General features: G+C 45.9%; 1 protein-coding gene across 1 annotated transcript in view; it reads right to left on the bottom strand.

Moving 5' to 3' along the window:
- Positions 1 to 13,700, bottom strand: part of WFS1 (wolframin ER transmembrane glycoprotein) — a 330,063-nt gene that overhangs the window by 141,670 nt on the left and 174,693 nt on the right. Inside the window, exon 4 of the mRNA XM_086964111.1 lies at positions 6,438 to 6,582. Within this exon, the coding sequence (XP_086820237.1) occupies positions 6,438 to 6,582 (145 nt within the window). The remainder of the gene's footprint in view (positions 1 to 6,437; positions 6,583 to 13,700) is intronic.

Genomic DNA, 13,700 nt, shown 5'->3' with positions numbered 1-13,700 from the left:
TGGTTTAAAATATGAAGATAATAAGACACACAAAACAGAAACGGGGCTGTTGGGAAACTGCAGGAAAATACATAGCTTTCATTGAAAGAGTCACCTCAGGATATGAATCCAAACACTCCACGGTCTGAACGAAGGCCTTGACTTGGGGTTATATAAATCTTGTACAAGAAAGATCCAGTACCTTTCTTTCTTTGGGCTATAATCTGATACATTGACTATATACAGGAGACTGTGACTGTAAACAGCAATGTTTTGAGATTGTAATTTTGCTTATGGCAAGAAACCATTACTATAGTATTTTGCTAGCTTTGGTGTCTTTAAAGGGAGCCATAAAAGTGAACTCCTTGGCGCTCCCTCTGTCACCTCCTGGGTTTAGGGTCCGTTGCCATGCGGAGGACGCAGAGAGGTCTGAGCGTGTAGTACATTTCTTTACTCATGGAGTAATCCTCGTCTAGGGTGCTGTACCTGCTGCTCTATATAATCTTTCCAACACCTGGGGGTGTAGACAAGGGGTAGAGTGGGGATGTCCAGCTCCTCAAGGCAGCCATGAGGAGCTACAGTGGAGCTACAGATCCAGCAGCTCACGGGTGTGCTCGTCTCTACCCAAAAGTCTTCAGCTCTTTTGCTTTATCTTTTGTCTTGCAGAAGCCATGCTAGCAACCTGGAGGCCACTGGCTCTAGAGCCTGGGCTCTAGCTTTTCTTTATACTCACCAGCTATGGGTGACAGTTCAGTCTCCCAGTACCGCGCTTCACGTCTGGTGACCAGAGAGACAGGCCCCATCCACCATAATCGACCTGAGCAGGCATCTTGCTTCCTAGGCTATGCGCGGCCCCTAGCAGCACGTGTGCTTAATGCTAGCCAGTCTATACCTCGCATGGGCCAAACACTAACCATTCTACTAGTTTGACTTCAAACCCTGCCCTGATAAGCAGATAATTACTTCTTTTGTTAAGGTAAGCTCCACCATGTCTACCCATGCCTAACTGCCTCTTCACTCTTTCCTCTGCCATTTCTCATCTGTACCATCAACATTGAAACCCATGTGTCCCCAATGCACTTGAACTCCACTATCTCACAGAAGATTTCCTATTTGATATCTTGTTCATAACAGAAACCCTGTTAGACAGGCATTTCGGCCCCGAAGTCATCACAGTGATTCCACAAGGCTTTCTCATTCTTTTTTCTAAATTATTGTTATTAACCAGAAAAAGAAAACATAACATCTGCTTCAGTGATCATTACAGCATACATAGTATTTAGATCAACATACATAGATGAATTGGGAGCCAAACAATTTAAACCCCCCCTACTGTCCTCCCTCCCACTAGGTGAGCGGTGCCCCGACCATAAACACCTAGCGAGGGCATCAACAACGTTTTCCTTATGGTGTGAGCGGATCAATTCTGTAGGTCATCCATGCCCTCCAAATCCTCTCCCACTTGCGTGGGCATCCCCTACTCTAATAGACTGTTTGTTCAGCTTGCTGGCACCAGTCTAAATAGTTCTCCCAGGCTCGTCCAGTTGAGGGTGTCTTGGTGCGCCACGCTCAGGCAATATTGCGTATTGCCACTGGTCCCGCAAGGGCCAACCAGGTGGAGGCCCATGTAGGCAAAACCACCACACCTGACACCCCCAGGATATGCCACCTCTCATCTACCGGGACTAGCTCACCCACCATGGCTGCCATCACCCGGGCCACTGGTCCCCAGAATGTTTCGATCTTGGAGCAATCCCGCAATGTATAAGAGATCGTTCCTATTTCCCCACAGCCTCTCACGCACTGCTCCGACATGCAATGGTTCATATGGTATTGCGCAGACCGTGAGGCATATGATTGATGGAAAATGCGCAGCTGAATCAGCCTAAATCTGGCACGTACAGAATTCTCTAAGGGGCACTGCATCGCCTCCCTCCAATCACCGTCTTCCAGGAGGCCCACATCCCATTCCCAAGCCGCCCGCAGGGTTCCCAGATAGAAGTATTATTTATATGTAAGGGATATTGCCTTGTCAGGCATGGGGTCGAGGAGGAGTCTATCTTCAACTGGAGTGTACTACGGCAGCAGAGTCCCTTCTTTTAAATGGCAGTGTAGTGCGTGTCGTAACTGCAGGTATCGAATGTGCTCAGTGGATTGCATCTGGAATTCCTCCTGTAAACTATCAAATATTATCATGTCCCCTTTTTTCCAGACGTCTCCCAGGAGATCAATACCGATGTTACTCCAGCCATGGAAGCCCTACAGGCGGCTAACCTCGCTGAAAAAATGTCCCCCCAATACGGGGGTCTGTTCAGTCAGCCGCTTCTCCATCCAGCAATTTTAGTAGCCTTCCGCCAGGCCATGACCACGGTCTGCGTGTGGGGTGGGAGAGACGAAAACTTCAGTCTATCCCCATATAGAACAGTGAGGAACCTGCCCATGCCCATAGCGTGACGATCGGTCCGGTAGGCCAGTTCATCAAGTGGTGAGAAGACCCTTCCATAGACGTTTACCAGTTGTGACACCCAGTAGTACTTCCTCATATCCGGAACCACCAGCCCGCCATCATAGATCTCCCTCTGTAATTTCTTCAGAGCAATCCTGGGGCTCCCACCTCCCCATAATATTAGCACCCATTGTTCGGATACCACTGCCCGAAAGGAAGCCTGAGATTTGAAACGGTGTGTTTTGTACGGCATCAAGGAGACGCGGCAGGGCCATCATCTTAGGCTTTCTCATTCTTAGACTTGTCGCCTCCAGTGTGTTGGCAGAGGCCCAGTTGGCATTTCTAGAGACTTCATTAATCCTTTTGTATTTAATACTGGAACCTGCAACAGTACAGAATTCCTTACTCTCAATCTCGCTGTTGGTCAACGTAAGCATGTTAAAGCTTCTGCCATAGCACTTCTTACAAACTTTTGCAACTAGAATACAGCATTAGTAGATCCTACTTTGCAAACATATCCAATGCTGATCTTTCTGCTCACTCTATACTGAGTTAGTTATTTGCCCCCTTTTGCCTCTAAAACCACTGTCCACATTGTTAACAGTTTTCACATTTCCTCAAGGCTTGCTGCATCCTATCTTTTTAACATCCCACCACCCCAACCACCTACCTCTCTTTAGCACTGAAACTCTATTTTCTGCTGGTGTTGACATTCATTGCATTTTCAGCTGAGGAAAGGCCCCTTTAATTTCCCTAGAATACTCAGTGTCATTTGGTACTGTATCCCATTCTATTCTACTAGTGCGCCATTTCTCACTCAGCATCAAACATTTGGCTCTCTCCTGACTGACTTCCTCCTTAATGAGTAGATCTCAGGAAGTCAGAATGCTCTTCTTTCCATCTGCTTTCAAATCCATTGGCTGTGGTGTCCCCCAGGGCTTCGTGATCAACCCTAATTTTTGACATCCACGTTGCTCCTTTGACAGCTCCTCTCAGTTCCTTCCAACTTTCTTTCTATGCGTATGCAGATGACACTTAATTCATTCTTCATTTTGAGGGACCTCAGCGATTTGCTCATTTCACCGTTTTTTAAAAGAGTGAGGCCATTTCAGCAAGGGCGTCAACCAAAGTCTTGTTATAGTTGGTGGTCAGGAACTTTGTATCCCAACTGCACGGTAAAAAGGTAAAAGAGATTAGGTATAGGATTGATGCTAAATTGTACTGCTAGTACAAATAAGAGTAACTTGGTTACAAGTAGAGAGTCTGTGCATAGCCAGAGGACATGATGTTAATAGCGCTGGATGTATATTATGCTATCGTTTCTGAAAATGCACATGTATGTTCTTGTTCTGGATACATTGGAAGCAGTGATAAAAAAAACAAATAAAAAAAAAAAAAAAAAAGAAGATTGATGCTTCTCAAATCCAGGTCTACAGTTTTTTGGGCTGACTAATAATCCAGGATTTCATGATGTAGAGGGAGAAATGCATATGAAAGCGATCATATTAGTCAACAGATATGGTATCCTCAACCTGGAATTTTTTCCATTAAGAGCTGGATAACTAATATCTAACAAAGTACTGACACACATCATTGTATAATCGGAGGGAGGTAAAGCAATATATTTACTATATTTATTTATAAAGCTTTATATAGTGCAAACATGACCCTGACAGGTATCAGATCGCTTTACAATTAGGATAGGTGGGGTATGGAAGTGGGAAAGGACAAACATTGCTTGAATATGCATAACACAAACAAGAACAGAGTGGATCACCATTAGGGTAGGACAGATACAGTACAAGGAGAAGAAACATTTGATACATAAATGAGCATAGCAGTTGAATGTTGGGATTCACAGGTTCACACCAATCCAGTAGTCAATCAAGGGGCAATAAATGAACAGTGGGGCCAGGGCTGTTTAAGGCAAAAACGTAGCCATTTGTATTTTTTTTACTTCATTTTTGAAGGAAGCAGTGGAAGAAATTCGCCAAACATCCGTTGGAAGAGAGCTCCAAATCTTCGGGGCAGCACGTGAGAAGGCTCTGTGACTCGTTCTCATTTTGTAGAAGAACTGTGGTTTCCGGAGCGATGCACTTGCACTTCATGACTGTCTGCAACCTCCAGATAGTTCTAATTTTTTGAGTCTTGAGATGTAGGGCTTTGTGAGACATGCAGGCTATCCTTAACTTTGCTTCATATGGCAGCCAGTTTAGGAATTTGAGGGCTGGGGAGATGTGATTGTTTCTTTTTGTGCCCGTAATCAGTCTGGCTGAGGCATTAATGGAGGCTCTTAGTGGGGCCAAGTAATATTTGGGAAGTCAACAGAGCGTGGAGCTACCATAGTCTAGCCTAGGCAGAACAAGAGCTTGTACCGCCCTCTTGAAGTCTTAATGTGGAAGTTCAGAGCATTTTCCAACGGTTCCAGGAATAAATTGAAGAGTATCAGTGATAAGGCAGACCCCTGTGGAACTCCCATAGAAATTGAGGAGGGCTGGTATAGGGATTGATTCACCTAGACTCTTTGTGATCTGTTGTGGAGGAAGGAAGTGAACCATTGCCATACCGGACGTGAAAAGCCCATCCTGTGTTCTAGGATAGATAAGAGGTTGTCATGGTTAACAGTGTCAGAAGCTGAAGAAAGGTCAAGGATAATCAGGAGGCATGATTCATTTTGGCATAGCATTTTTGAAATGTTATCCATAATGTGAGTGAGAGCAAATTCTGTGCTGTGTCCTCTCCGAAAACCAGATAGATATTGGTCCAGAAGTTGGAAATACTCCATGTGTGCACAGAGTTGCGTCTACATGCATTTTTCAAGCAGTTTAGCCAGTGTGGGGATGTTGGAGATAGGATGGACGTTATTCAGATCAGACCTGTCTGCATTCCGTTTTTTTTAGAATGGGGGAGCTTTGTGCTGCTTTTAGGCAGTAGATGATTGTGTCTTGCAACAGAGAGGCGTTGACAATCCTTGTCCATAGGGGGAGGACGGTATTCTTGATATTTATTTATCTTTGAAGATGGGCGGTGGAAGCGGGTCGCTGCAGTGATTAGAAGGGTTGATCGCAAGCAGAATGATGTATATATCTCTTTCGCTGAGGGGAGAAAAGGAGCTCCAAGAGGCGTTTTTCTTGGTACTAGCTCTGGAGGGAATGAGCCGCTCATGGTGAGCTGGAGGAGCAGCCCTCCCAGACGTTGAGAAAAGAGCCCTCTTTGAGTACAGGTTGATACCAATACTTTTTTTTTGTCAATGAAGAAGGTAGCCAATTCACCACATGAAGGAAGGCCATCACAAGTGTCAGAGCGGTTGAGTGTCTTGAAAGATTGTTGTTTAACAATTTCAAACAGTTTCTTGTGGGGGGGATGGGTTTGGCTTGATTGAGTTGGATTCTGAAGAAGTCAGCCTTAGAAGTCTTGATTTATTTGTTGTAAGAGTTCCTGACAGATCTAAGGTGAATTAGATGTTCAGTGGAGGGTAAGGATCTCCAGGATCTTTCAGCTACCTTTAGGTCACGACGTTCCAAATTTAGGTTGTCGTTGAACCAGGGTTTGGAGATTTTGGAGGAGGCTTTGTTTTGTTTTTGCTGCCCCAGTAAAGACTGAAATCACCCCAAAAAGTATTGTTAATGTCAAATGGGTGGAAATATATTTAATGCACTGCTCGACAAATGATCTTTAAGATGGTATATGGCATTAACTCTATTGGTTTGAGAGGGGTTCAATTTGAGTTCAACCAGGAGGCACTGGAAAGTAGAATATCATTTTGTCAGAACACGCTGTGAATCATGCAGACTTCACCTCTTTTCTATTTTTTTACTTCACGACTAAGGAGGAATATAAAGTAGTCTATTGGAGAATAAGGCCCATTATTGTTTGTGAAGTTGCATCTAGCCAGGCTTCTCTCAAGATCAAAATGTAAAGAAACTTGTAGCTACTTGTAGGTGTGCAGTTGCGCAAGAGGCAATAGAGAAATATATTTTCCAAAATAACTTAACAAAATGTTGAACCAAACCTCGTCTTTCTGCTAAACATCTTCGAAGTAGTTTGACAGCATCTCTCTTCCCTTGCTTTGCAGCCTGAATCAACCATCCAACAGCAATGCAGCTATTGACTTCCTCATCCTGTTCTTCTGCCAGCTTTAAATAGTATTTGGCAACCTATAAGAGAAGAGTTTAACATATGTTTCTTAAATATCACTCAAAGAAAAGACGAACTAACAGGAGGCATAACATGTACACACTAAACCAGCAGCAATAACAACCTGTTCTACTTAGTTAGCCATTTCATACTAACTGCTGCATTAATAGTAGATAGTTTAGTGATTATGCAGAATTTCAGATGTGGGAGCTGTGATGTAATCTGTGTGTAAACTGTAAGAAGTTTTTAGATTGGATGTGGGGTGTATGACCCTTCCTATTCCCTGAATGGTGTATCTGATGCAATTAAATTTGTAAATGGGAAAGTACTGGCCTATCTCAGGTTTGCTGGATTCCTCCATTTGAAAGAGCGAAAGTGTCATCCCTCGTTAAGAAAGTCAAACATGGAACCTTGTATTTTCTATGGAACCCTTTATTTTCTATGGAACCCTCTATTTTCTATGGAACCTTGTATTTTCTATGGAACCCTCTATTTTCTATGGAACCCTCTATTTTCTATGGAACCCTCTATTTTCTATGGAACCTTGTATTTTCGCATGCTTAGGACTCCTGAGGAGTGGTTCATGCTTGACATTTTTTACTTTGTTGCTTTCCACAGCAGTGAACGGATTGAGGGGCTGGCTTTCTTCTCTAGTTTTGTTGCGTTGTCTCAGTGGGTGAGCCACTGAAAGCTTGAGCCAGGTGGAGCCTAAAGCCTAGTCTGGCTCAGTTTGAGGTCCCATTAGAACCTCTAGCGCATAACGAGCCGAGTTTTCATACAGCTTCTGCTTGTCACTCTCCCTCCACCCATTATGTGGCATTACGCCCATGAGTTGACGACTTTGGAATTGGGAAACCAGGTTTGAGTCTTGGCGTGGAGTTGACGACTTAGGAACTGGGTTGGAGTTGGCTCAACATCTTGTGATTCTGAACAAATCACTTAATCTCCCCATTCCTATAAATAATGAATGTGACCATGTGTAATGTAGCCGGTGCGCTGAATAAAAACTGCAGAAAAATGCAGAGGTAAAAACAAAGCCTTAGCATAAGTAAAAGACAAATTAGATACACAGTCAGTCTGATTGCACAAAGTAAATCTAAATAACCTGGGTAAATCACAGATTCCCTGCCTAGATAGTGTGATCTTAGGGAAATGTTTTATTTTACAAAAACGGTTTTCTTCATTATCGGGTAAAAAAGCACTTTCAAATATGTCAGTTCAAAATACCACTTGCACAGAAACCTACTATGTTTAATTTAATAGACAATGCTATTGCTCTATAATAATCTGGGTGACGAACAGGGTTCACATTACAACTGTCCCGCCTCCTAGATAACTAATGGTTCATGTTTAAAAACTATTAATAAGTACTTCTCAGTGCAGTACCATACCGTGACGTATAAACGTGAAAGCTTTTTTCACGTGGCAAACAAATGCACCTTTTCGGATTTTGAAGAGGCTTTATTATATTTTATGTGATGCTCGTTGTATGATTTACATAGCAAACATTTCCAGGGCTCGGCTCGTGGTCTAAGATCCGAGCCAGACACTTGCTCGACTCTCCCTGTTAATTTGTGGGCTTTCCCATCTATAATAAGGCCAATGCTAATTTTATACGTTTTCATACCTTCGACAAACTGTATCGAAGAGCAAATCAGGTCGGAGTTAGCAGTGTTAACTTAAGGATTTTGGAGGCCTTGAGTAAGACATTTTGTGGGACTGTTCAGAACTACTCTGAGTTTTATTACACATTCCTCCCTAATTCAGGCCAGCAGGTTGTCAAAAGTACTGGTTTACATGTTCAACTTTCAGAAACTGATTCCGACAAAAGCGCTGCAATATGTCTTGCCCAGGATCTCAAAAATCCTTAAGATGACACTGGATAGAGAGCTATCGCCTCCGAGGTAAAGGTAGGTGGTAGAGAGAAAGATCCAGATAGAGAAGAGGAACAGATAGGGTCAAAGAGACAGAGAGTTCCTCTTCTCAGTGAGCCTCTTGGAAGATAAGGGACTGGGCAATTGCCCCCTTTTTCCACATGTGTCACAGGGATTTGGACACACGGCTCATCTCCCCAAGGACTGCAACTTTTCCTTCCACCCTCACCAAGCACTGGTCAATTCAGTCCCGTTTAATCATGAGTCAGAGGATTCGGATTAGTTTTCCCATATAAAGCGAGAGGTATAAACCCATGGATGCAGCAATAGTAGTGCTTGCTAAAGTTGTGGTTGCAGGTTATGTAGTCAATTATGGGAGCCTACTTGTGCATGTGTCTTATTTTGTGTATGTATTACCAGTTCCCTCCAAGCACACCGCTTAGTGGAAGCAATTATGAGCTAGTTTGTTGGTGATGATCCACCACTACCCTGGTTAGCCCATCCTGAGCGCTGGGGGCTTGGGAGGTGCCTTATCATAACCGGCGGACCCTCTCCACTGCCTTGGTTAGAAATGCTCCCCCATAAGTAATTAAGAGTAGGGCGAGGAGCCTTGCCAAGGATCTGTACAGCAAAAAGACACTGGGGGCAAACTGAGTTGAAGAAATCTTATAATACATTCACCTTGGGACCCTACGGGTAAGTAGTGCGCTATATAAATGCCTATACATATATACATACATACATACATACATTCAATGCTTTCGGGTGGAGTGTACAGTATGTGCTATTTGCGGTGTTCGCATGCTTTAAATATACACTGTCTGGTCACTTTCGATGCAGGGGATCAAGACTCACTCCCAACGAGAAGAGTCCGATTAGAACCCGATCTGCCTTTTTTTAATTATTTTTTTTTATTTCAATATATTTTTATTTTAGAACCCGATCTGCTTTTTTTTAATATTATTATTTTTTTTCAATATATTTTTATTTTTCCAAACAACATTACACACAAAACAATCTTTTCACCATGGAGATCCCCTGCTCCCTAAAACATGGCATGGATACCCGAGGGACGTCTTGTCCGGCTAAGCACTGCTCAGGCCTCCAGAGGCCACTTCTTTATGAGGGGCGTCTGCTGATCAGGTATCACAGCTTAATATAACCCGGCACCGCCTCCCTGTGTTGGAATAGAGAGCTTCCTTTTTCATAAATGTGAAAAATATACTAAAAACAGAAAGATGATTCAGGGATCACGTGCCTTCTTCTCCTCTCCCCTCCCGAAGAAAACAAAAAGTCCCACTTGAACCAAACAATTCAGCTTTAGTAACTTTGAATGCTATGTCTTAATTGCGATGAAGGGGGTGTGGCAGTTTCTAGCTCTGTGCAGCCGTCAGCATCCTATAAAACTGGAGATGGCGCTGCTCAGATGCCGCGCCATATCATGATTTCATCTAGAAATGCGCGCGCGGAATCCGAGAGCGGAGATTGAGGAAGGGGAGGCCAGCATCGCTGTCCGAGTCCTGGGAGAAGGCACACTCGATGCCTGCGCTCCACGAGGACGCCTGGCACTGTGGACTGAGTCAGGAAACGGTCATACTGGCTTTACAAGTCACGCTTCAGAAAGCAACGCCGGCCTTCAGGGAAACTATAGCCAGTCTTCAAATACATACCTGGTGCAATCCGATACCGCAGAGGCGGCAGGCCGTAAGGCAATAAACGAGCGTTTAGCTCCGACTGCTCCAGCAGCCAATGCAACCGAGGTCTCACCACCAAACACCAACATGTAAACTCCAAGCCCCCGGTCTAGTGCAAGCCTTGGAGAAATATTCAATTCAAACGACTAGCGGCGGCAGGACTGTCTTAACAGAGGTCGTTGTGGCCAATTACGAATGCAGTTGTTTGCTAACAGGTTCAAGATTGATTTGTATTTGGCTGGGCCGAAACTGGAATGGCGTGAAAAAAACGATGGATTTAACCCAGATCTGTGAATGTTTGATTGATTCAGCATTCCATCCATCATCTGTTCTTTAAGCATTTGTCGTCTTAAGTGGTAAGGGTATGCCCTGATGTGGGTCCCGTGCTCACTACGCCACCAGATTCAAGTTATCCTGGCTGATAATGGGTGAAACCCTGAAACCGGTCCTAGGATGATTGTTCGGGTGCAGGTCCAGGGAGGACCTGGCCTTGCAGGTCGGGCTGGACTGTTCCCATGGGGAACAGGGTCAAAACTGATTTGCGTAGGGGCGTGGCTGGCAGCCAAGAGAAATGGCCGCTGCTTAGAGGAGCTCCGGGGGTAGGATCGCTTCCCCACTCATCCTGTAATAAATCCGAAGTCCAAATTGCACCCAGAGTTGCTGCACACAGACCGGAGAAGGAGTGCCATCCACGATCCAACTCCAAAGCCCGAGAGTGCCCGGAACCGTGCGGGACGAGCTCCGTGTGGAAAGGCCTGCGTCGATAACTGGAGCCGCGTCCTCAGTGCGGGCCGCCTGAAGTCAGCGGTGGGCCCGGCAAGCTGCGAGAAGGTGGGAGGCGAGGAGACAGGTCCGGAGGGACTAAGAGGTACACCGGCTGTCTGCCGCCGCCCATAGGAATGCGCAGAGGCCAGTGAGGGGACGCCGTGAAGGATCGACGGCAACGGGGACAGGACAACGAGCGGCCGGTCCGGCCTGCAGCCGCCATTTTGGAGTCACGGACGGCTGGGACTCCCGCGAGCTGGAGAGGCGGTAAGGGGTCCACAACCCAATACAGCTGCAATTCACTGCCGCATAGGAAGAAGAGTGGGGGCCCCGACTGAGGCTTAAAGTGTGACGCCCGAGGGGAATCCCAGAAGTAGGGAACTACATATGCTGCCTGGCTGAACAGCGCTGACCAGGCATTGAGTCCGACAGAGGGCAAGCACTACTCCAGCAAGACTCATCACGGATTATCCTGAGATTCCCTATACCCCCAGTAGTGCAGGACCTGTTACATATAGCTGATACAGGCGAAACGCTGCAGAGCCCTCACTGTATTGAACATTTGCGCTTCACCAACAGTTAGTGAATTGCGCCTGCAGACATCAACATTGGCGTTCCAGCCACCAGCAACATGAGTGGTAGGGGACAACGTACAAACCAACAGACCAAGTTGGACCAATATGCATACACAAAAGACTTCCCACCGCTCTCTGGCAAGGCGGACCAACCGAAGAAAGATGCAGTGGCGTCGATGGGATCCAAGGTTACACTGGAAGACATCATGGCGGCCCTAAATAGCGTTCAGACGACGGTGGGCGCCATTTCATCGGGCATCAGTCTCCTACGCGCTGACTTCCACAAAATGTCGGATAGAGTAACAAACGTCGAACATGTGACAACATCCCTGTCAAAAGAATCCGCACTCCTAATTAAAAAAGTTACACGCTTGGAGGAAGAAAACAGGAAAATGGCGGCAAAAGCTCAACGACCAGGAAGGACGTTCCCGCCGCAACAACGTTCGAATTACGGGGATTCCAGAATCGGAAGGCGGCCCTGCAATAGACTTGTATGTTGAAGAACTCATCAAATCGCACTTGCAACCGAAAGGCCTCTCAGTCTTCTTCTCAGTAGAGCAGGCGCACAGGGTGCCGGGTGGACGTCCAAAACCTGGTGCACCTCCACGACCGGTGTTGGTACGTATCTTTAATTTTAGAGATAGAGATGTAATATTACAAACGGCCCAGGTGGCACCGCCGGTTAAGGTCCAAAACTCGGTCATCTCCTTCTTTCCAGAATATACTGCAGCGGTTGCGGCAAGGCGTAGGAGCTTCCTGGAGGTAAAGAAGGCACCAAGGTCCCGTAAACTACCGTATTCCATGTTATTCCCAGATAAATTACGTGTTGTAGCGGACGGCAAGACATGGTTCTTCGAATCACAGGAGAAGGCCCACGATTGGTTAGAGGGATGGACAGAAGGGTAAAACACCTAAAAGCAGACGACCTCGTGGAAGACAAGTAAGTCCGGAGAAGGATGAGCATCCTCAAGATGACAGCAACCACACACAGGAGAGGCTGGACGACGTGGAGAGCTGAAAAAAGGACACGGACACTCTTTGGCGCTATACTGGCAATGGAACTATAACTGAAGCAGACTCTGGAGGAGTGGTAGCTGTTATCCTCCCTGAACTTCCCGCTCCCAAACGTGCAAGTACTGTTCATGGTGTTGGGTAGTAAGCACTCTGCTCAGTTGGGGTGGCGGGCAGTTTTGAGTCCGCAGGGCAGGGAGGGGTTCGGGGAGGGTGGGATTGTTCTATGCTTATTTTAACAGTGGTTTTTTTTAGGTATTCACACACGGACAGCAATGTTGAAGCACGGGTCATGGAGATTATTCTTATTTTATCCTAACTGATGGCGTCAGTAGGGGTGGGAGTGGCGGGAATGTCATCCGAAAGTACAAGGAGGACTGAACCTTTGAGGGCCACTGATACAATGCGGCCTACTCTCTCACTGCTAACATGGAATGTGAGGGGTCTAGGGGACAAAATAAAGAGAGGGATAGTTTTGCAGAATATCAAGAGAACGGGTGCAGCAGTGGTATTACTGCAAGGAACACACCTCACAGGTACAGCCAATAAAGCGATGGATAGATGGGGATACAAAATGATGGTCCGCTCAGAATTTACGTCAGGCTCACATGGGGTAGGCATACTAATGAAAAAGCAGTTCCCATTGATAGTGCTTAGTACTTAAACGGATGCACAGGGAGATTTGCAGCAATCAATACGCAGTGGGAGGGACGTCCCCTTAACATTGTCTCAGTCTATGTTCCCCCGGCACTGCATACTGTGGCTTTGCCGGACCTCAGTGACTTCCTACTTAACCTTCCAGAGGGAGAACTTCTTATCGGTGGGGATTTTAACGCAACATTGCATGATGCCATGGACAGATTCCCGGAGAGGGTGGGGACATCTGGAGGGTCGCGCCTGCAGAGTTTTCTGGAAGCAGTGGGCCTAATAGATCTTTGGAGACGGAACCATCCCACAGAACGCCAATATACGTATCATTCCGGGGTGCACAACAGCCTCGCTAGGATTGATTACTTCTTTGGCTCCTTGGGAAGTCTACAGTATATAGAGACTATAGAAGTCAGACCCTGGGGCATCTCCGACCATTCCCCACTCTTACTTCAGTTCACATATCACCAACATACACGCCACAGGGTGTACCCAATTCGTCCTGGATATTTACGAGTACCGCACATTAGGAGGAAGCTTAAAAAAGGGATTGATCAATATTTCAACGAGA

Source organism: Lissotriton vulgaris, chromosome 3_2 (genome assembly GCF_964263255.1).
Source record: "Lissotriton vulgaris chromosome 3_2, aLisVul1.2, whole genome shotgun sequence".
NCBI classification, from domain to species: Eukaryota; Metazoa; Chordata; class Amphibia; order Caudata; family Salamandridae; genus Lissotriton; species Lissotriton vulgaris.
This window is presented reverse-complemented; position numbering and strand designations above follow the sequence as displayed.